At 36.5% G+C, this 11,667-nt stretch overlaps 1 protein-coding gene across 1 annotated transcript; it reads right to left on the bottom strand.

Moving 5' to 3' along the window:
* Positions 1–7,211: 7,211 nt before the first annotated feature.
* LOC125226299 (protein decapentaplegic) lies at positions 7,212–10,082 on the bottom strand. Its single transcript, XM_048130241.1, has 2 exons — positions 9,961–10,082; positions 7,212–8,509 (listed from the first exon to the last, which is right to left on the bottom strand). Exon 2 carries the CDS (start codon positions 8,490–8,492, stop codon positions 7,368–7,370), a length of 1,125 nt encoding a protein of 374 aa, XP_047986198.1. The 5' UTR covers positions 8,493–8,509; positions 9,961–10,082; the 3' UTR covers positions 7,212–7,367.
* Between the last annotated feature and the right edge of the window lie 1,585 nt (positions 10,083–11,667).

The raw sequence follows: 11,667 nt of genomic DNA on the forward strand, positions 1-11,667 counted from the left end.
ACTGATAAATGTAAAAATTATACCGCCAAGCGTGTTAAATTTTGAATGTCCTATCCTTCTTCTACATTTCAAGCGTATCGTAGAATAGATACTCCTATTGGTTTCTTCATAGTTAACAAATTAAAACTAGGTGTTTTTTCTCCAATTATGGACGGCAGTTCTCCAGTAATGGATCCCCCATTATGGACAGTGAAATAAGTTTAAAATTTTACTTTTAAAGCCAACTGATACGCAATGAGTCAATTTTATACACCATAAATACAATTAGTTTGGGTTATTTTAACATAGGATTGTTTCTTGTAAATTTTGGTTTTGTAAATTGTTCCTTGTCCATCATAGGAGGTAGGCAGTTTTTCGGGTCCAGTAATGGACACTCGCAAAATAACGTCATTTCTTTATATCTTTGGAGCAACAAACTAGTATGTTTTATACCTTATCTCATGCTTAATGCAGTAAGTAAAACGCATTCAAAATTACACCGTGCGTTTTTTTTTATTATTTTATACATGAAGTCATCTCTCTTAGCAACATTACTAAGAATTCGTCTTGATATTTTTTTCAGTAAACTGGTGAATTTTATCTTGTCTCCAAATCCTTCAGAAATAACCGAATTAATTGAAACTTCAAAATTAAACAGCTCTACAACTCTAGTTTATGGTACATAGCCGTCAGTTTTTAGAAACTTATTATAGATACTTATTTTTAAGGATTTGTGTTTTTTTGTCCATAATGGCATCACCGTCCATTATGGGGTATTTTACCTTACCTACATATAATTTACATAAAATATTTATTGGTAAGTACTAGTTTTTATAAATATTGTATATTATTAAAAAAACATCACGTTTTTGGTTTTTGTGAGATTCGGAAGGGTGTGATTATAGCAATCGAGGTGTATGCTATGCTATTTCATTTTTACCCGCTAATTTTGTAGTGTTAATTATTGATTTGTAACTTTAGTTTATCCTAAGTATCACAATAAATTTTAATTTATCCTAAGTATCACAGTAAAATGTATCCACGAATCGAGTGTCAACACAAACCTGATAGGGTTTTATGGCACTCTGGTGTATGAACAAATGTAAGATTTTTAATATAGAATAAATAAATAAATAAATATATATATAATTATATTATTGAGTATATATATAATATTGAGGTTGTGGGTTTATTTGTGCCATGTGTTTTAATGCGTTATCAAAGAGAGGGCGGCGGGGAGAATGTAAAAGAGCCAGGTTAGAGCTAATTGCATTATTTCAGTAGGTACCTATACCTACTTTCTCGACCAAGGAATTTTGTAATAACGTTTATTTGTTTTTAGTACCTACACAGTATCTACCGGTTAATAATATATCACATTTGTTTTTTCTTTTCTATGAGCAAATTGAGCAATGTAATGTATAGATTAAGCGACATACGATCGTTTTCAGATTGTATATTTTAATAGTATTTTTTTATACAAATTCACGATGAATACTGCAAATAAATACTTATAGTGAATTATAATAGGACAGACAACAAACTAAAGAAGCTGTAATATAACAAATTACTATGCAATTTAAAACAAAAAACCATTACAAATGTCTACCCACTACATACTAAACTACGGTAGAAACCACTTATTATTATGAGCCTATTGTGTCCCACTGCTGGGCAAAGGCCTCCCCCTTCTTTCTCCATTCTTCTCGATCTTGAGCTAAAACTGGCCAGTCTGTCAAAAAGGAGTCCAAGTTATCCCGCCATCGCCGGCGAGGTCTGCCGGATCCTCTGTTCGACTCATGGGGCTCCCATTCCGTGGCTATCTTGGCCCACAAGTCATTCGGCATACGGCAGACATGTCCAGCCCAGTTCCACTTTAACTTGGCCGCTTTTCGAGCCACCACCACCACCACCAAACACCAAACCACCACCACCACCAAACCACCACCGAAACCACTTACAAAATATAAAATAAAAACCGGCCAAATGCGAGTCAGACTCGCCCACCGAGGGTTCCGTACAAACTTTCAATAGTTTAAATCTCAAGAACCTTCTCAGATAACTCTAAAGACTGTGTACAGTATGAGTTTTATTAACTCATCATTACAGTACAGTATACCTGTGTGTATAAAACTCATCATTACATTACAGTACAGTGTACCTACAACGCCATCTCTCGGTGAATTCGCTAACTAATTTGCGCGACCTGTATGTTTATTTTTTCAGGGATTCTTTATAATGTCAATCGATTTCGGCAGTTTTTTAATATGGGTAAATTGAAATTTAAAATCTGAAAAGTTTTTTGTTAATTAAAAAAAAGTTTCCAAAATACAGACATGATTTTATTTTTCCTGGGGGGGGGGGGGTTCATTTTCCTTCAAAATTCTTTTTTTTCCAAAACAAAAAAAATAGTTTGATATGTATACAATTTGAACTCTTTCTAACAATACCCCACTTGACCTAGTAACTTGACATTTACAGTTTGCCCCCCATTCATTCTATATTCAATATTAATAAATAAAAAAAAAATACATTCAATTTGTAGAGGTTAACAATGTTCATAACTACCAAATTTCAAATCGATAGCATAAGTAGTTCTCGCAATGTGACAGACGGACAGACAAACAGACAGACGGACAGAGCGGTGCCATAGGGGTTCCTTTTGTACCTTTTTGGTACGGAACCCTAAAAAGTTCTACGGTGCAATTGGTGCAAACTTGGAGGTATGTGATATATTGATTGGTACTGTATAAAAAAACCGGCCAAGAGCGTGTCGGGCAACGCTCAGTGTAGGGTTCCGTAGTTTACCGTATTTTTTTCAAAAACTGTTCAAAAAGTGATTTTGGTAAACCTTATTCATTTTTAAATACCTATCCAACAATATATCACACATTAGTATACTAACTCGACACCTAAATAAATATATGTACTTCAGCCATTAAGTTCAAAAAGTGTTATATTTTTCCTGTGAACATATTTCCATTCTTAACCGACTTCAAAAAAGGAGGAGGTTCTCAATTCGACTGAATGTTTTTTTTTTTTTGTATGTATGTTACTCGATATCTCCGAGAAGCGTGGACCGATTTTCAAAATTTTTTTTTTTGATCGAACGGGTATAACCCCGAGATGGTCCCATTGGCACCAAGTCGGGGTCTGAAGATGGGATCTTGGAGAAATCGAGGGAACTCTTCAAATGTTATAGGCACATGTAATGTTTTTAGTGTATTTTTCAAAGGTACACCAGTATTTACGCCTGATGGTAATAATTTTATGTGGCTGAGCTGATGATGGAAGGTCAACTCCTCAACGGTTAGGAGTTAAAGGATAATTCTTTCACTACTGTACATATATTCGGACTGATACATATAATATCACTAGGAGCCACTAAAAATCAACAAATAAATTAACTTTTTAACAAAAAATAAAACCGCCTTCAAAAAAAGCCTGTTACAAAACACGGAGAAACTAAAAAGCCAAAAATAATAAACCTTCGAATTCAGATTTCTTATCGGATTGCAATAATCTAAACATCCAAATTATAAACAAATCAATTATTTTTGGAGTCGGGGCCAGCCTGCGTATGGTTGGGTGGGGCAAACAGGAAATAGCAAGGCGACGAACAGGTCTGGTACCGACTACAAAAATAATTGATTTGTTTATAATTTGGATGTTTAGATTATTGCAATCCGATAAGAAATCTGAATTCGAAGGTTTATTATTTTTGGCTTTTTAGTTTCTCCGTGTTTTGTAACAGACTTTTTTTTTAAGATCGGTCAGACGGTCATTTTGAAAAACTAAAGGATAGATGGGTGGGCATTTTCGCGAGAACAATTACCAAAAATATTTTTTCTAAGGTAGGTAAATTTTATGTTTTTCCTACTCAGAATCACGAATCACGAGTCCTTTCGATCTAGGACAAGAAACTAGAGGCAAAAAAATACTCCCAAATTTTTCTATTATTTTGCATACTTTCTACTTTGTACAAAGTGTTTGAAAAATGGTAACGAAATAGAAAAATTAAATTTGGGGACACTTTTTTCCGACTAGTAGGATGAAAAGAGCTCGTGATTCTTAGTAGGAAAAACATTAAATTTACCTATTTTAGAAAAAAAAGTTTTTGAATCTTTTTTCGCGAAAATATTCGGGTTTCAAAATTTGCATTTGAGTCTGTTTCAAAATCCTTGCCTCGTTGTTCATCAGATCAAACTACAAAATAAATGTAGTTATTTTTTTAAGTAAAGCATTTGTAATTATTTTATAGGAGAAACTATTAAAAACAATATTATCTCGGTTCCTTAATATTTTGTTAGGTGTAAAATGGTTGTACAAAAGTTTCTCAAAAAGATGTCCCATAGCTCCTAATTTGTCGACATATTTAAGAGCGTTGGGAGATGCGGAACGGTTTAAATTCTCAAAGGAGGTAAATTAATATATCGTACCATGTAATTATATAATTACCTACATGCTGTTAATTCTCGCTAATCATTTATGAATTGAAATGTAAGCAAATATGTTTCCTTTACTTTGACCTGTTTAGAGCTAATTGTTTATAAACTGTAACAAATAAACATTGAGCTGAAATAAAATAAGTAAGGAAGGAAACAAATAAATTACATTCATTGAATGTTATAACCTTTTATTAAAATCGACGACCGGGCTGGCGCAGTCGGTAGTGACCCTGCTTGCTACGCCGCGGTCCCGGGTTCGAATCCCGGTAAGGGCATTTATTTGTGTGATGAGCACAGATATTTGTTCCTGAGTCATGGATGTTTTCTATGTATATATGTATGTATTTATCTATCTAAGTATGTATATCGTCGCTTAGCACCCATAGTACCTACAAGCTATGCTTAGTTTGGGACTAAGTTGGTCTGTCTAAGGTGTCCCCAATTTTTTATTTTTTATTAATTGTTATAGGGAAGGTACAACGAGCCAAATCGGGACTGGGGGTCAATTGTAACTGATCAATTTTTTCCATTATTAAGTGCACTATGATGTTGTGTTCTACATGAATCCACTGAACATACCTACCATATACACCGTGTTTTTATTGAATTCCGTTAATTTTAAGGGAAGATTATTTAATATTTAGTTAAAATACAATCAATTTCTCTAAGAAAGTAGCTTCTAACTCTTACGGTTATCGAATTATTAAAAAATAAATTTAATTACTGAACACGTGTGTGGCATCCCTTATCACTTCCTAATGTTATTTGTTTTGACATGTGCCGTCAAACACTTGACAATGACTTTAATGTGATGATTAAGGTCTTCTCACACTAATTAATCCATATGTATGGAAAGGGAAAGCAATTTTTTTTCCAATTTAACAAAATAACGGAAAACAAAAAAAAACACACTATTTAATAATGCAAACATTGTAAAACATGGAAAAAATGGACCAGAACGTTACATTTGTCCCCAAGTCGGAGATTTGCCCCACTGCTGCTACCTTATTTATACATATTTAGGTACTTTAAGCGTGCTCTTGTTTCACCTACTTAGGTACATATGTACGCTTATACCTGCGACTTCTTCGCGTAAAATTGTGGAGTAGGTGCTGTAGATGTATCGGTTGCCTTGACACTTCATTATTACTTACAATAATCCACCTATATAAAGCCTGACCAGAAATATACGACTATTGTCAGGAGGGCGCTGTTATTTTTTTTTATTGATAATGGGAAACAAACAGCGAAAATAACACATATAAAAGAAATACAATGTAGATATACATAGGCCAAAAACGAATTAAAACAACTACCGAAACCACTACTGAATTAAAACAATTATGGTTGCTCAGGGAAGACATGACTTGTTCTACAATTATAATCAAACGAAATATACATATGTAATGTTAAACATAACTGATTTTAGATTAAAATGCATATTAATAAATACCACATGCCTTACTCTAACTTATCAAACTAAGTATCTACTTAATAAACAAAATGTCTAGAATTAATACATTTAAATTTTTAATTTTGAGTAGGTATCCAATGTTCATATGGGATCAATTACTAGTGTATTATTATTTTGATGTATGCCGTCACAGTTCAGTATATAGTTTAAAGATAATAGTTCTTATGAAATTCCGCAACATGGCGCGTCGCGTAGTCATATATTTCTGGTCAGGCTTAAACTAGATTATGTAGTCAAATATAACACGGGTCATCATCATCATCCTTATTGACAAGTCGATGCGATGATCTACGGATACGGTTAGGTACATACCATTGGCTACGGTTCAACAGGATTTAGTTACGGTTGGATTGGATTTTTCGCTTTTTCTAATTAATGAAATTATATTGTACAAAGATATAGAGCATCAAAGTTCCGGAGTGGGGGCTTGTGACGTCACTAACACGTAAAACACGTAAAAAATTTACCTAGGCGTGACGTCACGCGAAACTTCAACGCACTGTACCGTCGTCATTTTTCGTTTACGAGAAAAAAGAAAAAATACGAGTCTAAAATTCTTTGATAATATATCTGACGGACTAATTCGTTTTTTTTAGTCGTCTCGCCTATTAACACAGAGACACACCTTAGTTCACTTTTTGTCTTGATTTAGGTTGAATTTGGCCTGGAGTTTATTGCAGGTCCGAAATAGAGCAGATGGTTTTACATCATTAACATCTTAGTACAGCAATTAAAATTGTAGGTTGCAGAAAATTTAATATAATAATTAGCTTGAACGCCGACTTGTGATGACTGTAGCACAAATTTAAGAAGCGTAGACAAAACTCGCATATCGCCAACAATGGCTTGACCAAAACCGACCAAATTCAACGAACCCATTTGCGATGACCTTGTCGTGACGTGACATCGCGTGACCTCAACTTTGTGCTCTCGATTATTATGACTAGGTACTAAATCCAAAATATTACTTTACTATCGTTAAAAAATCTTGAAGATATTTCATATTATTTTTGGAACAAAAATACGCACCTTACACAATGTCACATCATAATGAGAGATTTATCGTTTTAAGGTTACCTACAATTTGTGAGATTTTGGCGTTTTTAAGGATATATATATTACATATGAACTTGTCACCGTTTTCTCTGAACCTTTTTCCGGGTTCCGGTATTAAAATGTGACGTAATAATTTGTAACTTTACTTATTTGAGTACATAAATAGACGATTTCAGTGCAGTGCATGATGCAATTATCAAATTAGTTATCTACCACCTATATCTAGATGCAAAGGTTTATAATTAAATGCAGTGTTGTATAAAATTAATGTTTTATTACATCTTCATTTCAATAAAATAATAATTACACGTATATATACACAGATAGATATGTACAAATCGAGGCCACTACTACTATATGTACACTGGGTCCACGAGTATCACTAGGTCCGCACGGGGCCGGCGCCTTCGTCATCGGCAACCGCAACCCATCACCATCATGTCCTGATAATTTTTGAGCACCACATTGTTCTGTTCGTCCAAATATAACATGGAGATGGACGAGAGCTGCGTCGGAACACAGCACGCCTTCGGCACGGCGGCCGGATTCACTGAGTTCACTAGAGTCTGCACGATCGCGTGGTTCGTGCCGTTCAAGTGGTCTGCCAGCGGGAACGGGCAGTCGCCCTGGCAATAATACGCGTCGTAGCCGTGCGGCGCGACGATCCAATTACTCCACCCGACGTCGGCGAAGTCCACGAACAGCGGCCTTCGCTGGCAAATTTCACGCGCCTCTTTACGGCGGTGATGCGCTCTGTGGCCGCGTCTCGCGGCGCCTCGCTTGTTGCGCGTGAGTATCGTCTCCCCTCGCTCGCGTGCCGCCCGGGCACGCTCATCTTCTGTGTACAATAGCAACAGCGGCTGCAACCCGTGCCACTGCTCGATGCTTTCATCGGCTCGTCGCCGCACTCGCACGTGCGGCTGTCGCGCATCCGTGCCATTCTCGTTCTGCTCGATTACACGCACTAACAGTCCATGATTCTCTGTCGGTTCGGTGAGCCACCGGCGCGCAGCGCCGACGGCATCGGCCCGTACGACTTCGGCGCCGGGCCGCAGCGGCACAGAGTCGAGAAGCCGCAAGATGGGTTCCGTGCGGCCGCGACGCCCGGGCTTGACTACGTCGTAGAGTAGCAACCGTTGAGCGGTAATCGCACCGTCGGCGCGATGAAATGTGAGATCGGCACCGCGCGCCACTTCGTCCGCGGGCACACCGGTCACGTTGAAGTACAGGCGAAAGCGATGCTCGTGCGGGAACCGCTCGTCGAGCCGCGTAGGCGTATGATGGAAGGAGCGGGCGGTATTGGCAGCGGTCGCGGGCAGCGCGCCGCGCTCGTCGTAGAGCACGCGCAACGCCTTGGGCACGGGCGGCGCGGGCGCCGGCGGCGTGGGCTTGCGCGGCAGCCCCAGCAGCGCCAGCAGCTGGCGCTCGGCGGCGGCGCGCGTGGCGTCGTCCAGCGCGGCGCGCGGTGAGCCCGTCTCGGCGGCGCACAGCGCGACCAGTGCGCACACCACAGCGCATGCGCACGCCCCACGCATAATTCTCCTCGACCCACCTGGAAAGATTGAAACGTGTGTTTAGTAAGCATACAATTTGTTATAAGAAAGAAATATAAATGAAACTTGATAAAAAAAAATTCCTCCCATCCAAAAGGTTCCTTCCCATCGTAGTTGTCATAATATTGTAACTAACTAACACTATTGCATGGTTTTGTATATCAAAATTAAAGGTTTGTACATACTTTGGGAGTACGATTTTAATATTCCATTTTTTAATCTTTCAAGTGTAGATTCTGGCTATTTTATTTATGTAGGTTATTAATGATAATGTTCTTAAATGGTAAAATAAGTATTGTTGAGTCAAATTGTCACGCATCTAGGGGTTGGGTACTTATAAACCAATAGGGTGTATTTGTATACCCTACTGGTGTATACCATACCTACTCGCAATTTAAATTGCACACTAAACGCGCCTCTTACTAATTGTAACCTTTTGTTATGGCTGTGGTGAAGGATTTACTCCTCCAATTAATCGATTAGGGGCGACTTCGTCATCGTATCTCAAGGCCTACACGGTTCAGCAGGTAATCAAACAAATACTTAGTACTTAAATAAACCATTACTACTGATTTACTTCCTAATTAACACCGTCAATTAAATAATCATTTTCGGCAATATGTATGCAGCCCTCTGATACTAAATTTTAATATACCTACAAGTTTGCAAATTATTGACAGATCAAGGCAATTGTAAATATTATAGTAATTATTGATTACCGAAAAAATTTGTGGTTAATGGTTAAATACTTGCTCGAAGTATCAGAAGTATCAAGTAGCTACGTCCATACCCTTTCGCAAAATGTATTGATGTCGGTTATTAACTTCGTTAGGCTAATTGCTTACAGCAGTCTATTATTGTTGCGGCCTATTAATTAATACTTCGGCTTCCGAGTGTTGTTCATTACCAGAAGTCCCTAAGCCGTATATACCTCTAACCGAACTGGCTAGTTACTCAATTATAATTGTTACTGGTTTGTGATAAGGTCGTTTTAAACGATCGTCGTTAGAATATGTGATGCACTTGCAACAAAGGGCCAGTGTGACCGACCGGTAGTCCGCTTATCTGCACATTTCTAACGAATGCTCACCAATTGCACAGTATTTAAGTCATTTGTAGTTATTCGTACGGTCAATGCACTAATGTTTGTGTAGGTAAAGCACAAACTAGGTAATATTACATCTAGAATTAAAGGTAACAAATCTTACATTACAATCAACCAAACCGCTAACAAAAGATTCAATTTAATCTTTCTATTTGATTAGATACTTCTTAAAATGAATAAAGAAAATTGTTTATGTCGTACCAATGATTTTAATAAAATAATATAATTTTAACCAAGCCGCTAGTAAGTACATAATTGATAATGCACTGTAGCATTGCAGCGTGTAAATATAGAAAAACTGGTATATTAAATAAATCCAAAATATTTATCATCCGAATACAATACCTGAATACAGTTTGATTCTTCAAAAACACTGAAATCCAGTAAATGTTGTTTATTAAACTTCACTGAACGATTCGGTAATTGTTGCAACTTTTCAAAGTTTTTCCACTATCTGTACGAAAGCACCACTTGAATCTAAACTCAATAACTTTTAAAATAAATATTTAAAATTAAGTAAAAATCTAAAAATACTTATTAATGTTATCAGTAGTATTGTTAATAACTAGAAAGTGACTAGAAAAGACAGAGTGTCTGTGGTTAGGTCCGTCCTAGTTCACGGCATCCCCAAAACTAATCGCGCGCCAGCCTGGCTACTGCATATATACTTATGTAATGACTTGTATATACCAGCGTTATATACATGATCTTATTTGCACTTTATAATAAATAAGGTCATATTAATACTCCTTCAATTATTTCAATTCTTCAGTAGTAGTATTCAGTAGAACGATTTTTATGCAGATTCATATACCTACCTAAAAAATCTTATCAAGTGAAGTTATCTCTAGCAGGTAGTTTAGTGTCAATAGGTTCATATATAGCCCTTGTTATGTCACATCATGGCAATAGTGGAGTTATAAGTACTTATATTTTCTAGTCGCTGAGGAAATTGCTAAAAGGTCAGGGCTAGTCAAATTTTTTATTAACCTGAAACTTCCTGAATGACCCATATTTATAATACTAGAACACTATTTTAACAAAAGGAGCTATTTTCTAAACTTGTATTAGTGTAGTAAATTGTAGTAAATTTTCCTAATTTTTATACTAATATACCGAAACACCTGCGGATTTTTGACAGCAGTATACTTAAGCTTAATTTACAGTTATAATTTAACTAAAATCAATATGTATTTTTTTGAATATTTTTGGGTTATTTAATGTATGTATATTATTAATAACACAGGGAAGAAGATAATGCTTGGATGAGGACAAATGTAATATATTTATGGGTTGCATTCATACACATAGTAGTAATAGTAGGTACAGAATTAAATTATATTGTATTGATTGCAGGTAGACAGTGTAGATACCTGAAAGCCACAGCGCGTTAACAGACATTTTGAGTAGGAACAATCTTATACTGTCTGTGGCAAACAAACTTACGGCATGTCTGATTGTAAGCTGTCACCGTAGCTTGTGGACGCCTGACATCAACACATGCACACTCGTTGAGCTCTCATTAGTATAGTTTGAGTAAATTATCTTTTTATTTTGTAATTACATATTTCCTACACGAAATATGTAACTTTTGTTTGACCCGTTACAAAGGAGGTTACCTACATAAATATATAAAGCGGTACTAATACAGGTACATGACCTAATACGCTATTTAGGTAGGTAATTTATGCTAACGTAATAATCAACTGAGCATAATACTAGTAAGGTTCACATAATACCCGGGGTCCGCACCATAATAAGCCTACAAAATAAGGCCCTGAAAATGGCTTAAGTAAAAGACATCAACGCGGCCGCGAGCTCGCTTCTCGCGTTTCTTCTTTCCAATTTTTACGGCTCTCGTAAAACCAATACATGTTTAGTGTTCATAAAAGTCTTCAAACTACTTTACTGATACCTTTGTCAAGCTTATTATTTTATCATTATAGCTTTTTTATATAAAGAGACGGTATGTATTTTAACGGAAATTGATCATATTTTCCGGGTCGATTGAGCGGTATTTAGGGAAAGTGCTAGTAGCGAAAGTAATGAATT

Source organism: Leguminivora glycinivorella, chromosome 1, assembly GCF_023078275.1.
Source record: "Leguminivora glycinivorella isolate SPB_JAAS2020 chromosome 1, LegGlyc_1.1, whole genome shotgun sequence".
In the NCBI taxonomy this organism is placed as follows: domain Eukaryota; kingdom Metazoa; phylum Arthropoda; class Insecta; order Lepidoptera; family Tortricidae; genus Leguminivora; species Leguminivora glycinivorella.

Excerpts from the sequence above, each read along its gene's own strand:
- LOC125226299 (XM_048130241.1), bottom strand. The coding sequence starts at position 8,492 with ATGCGTGGGGCGTGCGCATGCGCTGTGGTGTGCGCACTGGTCGCGCTG.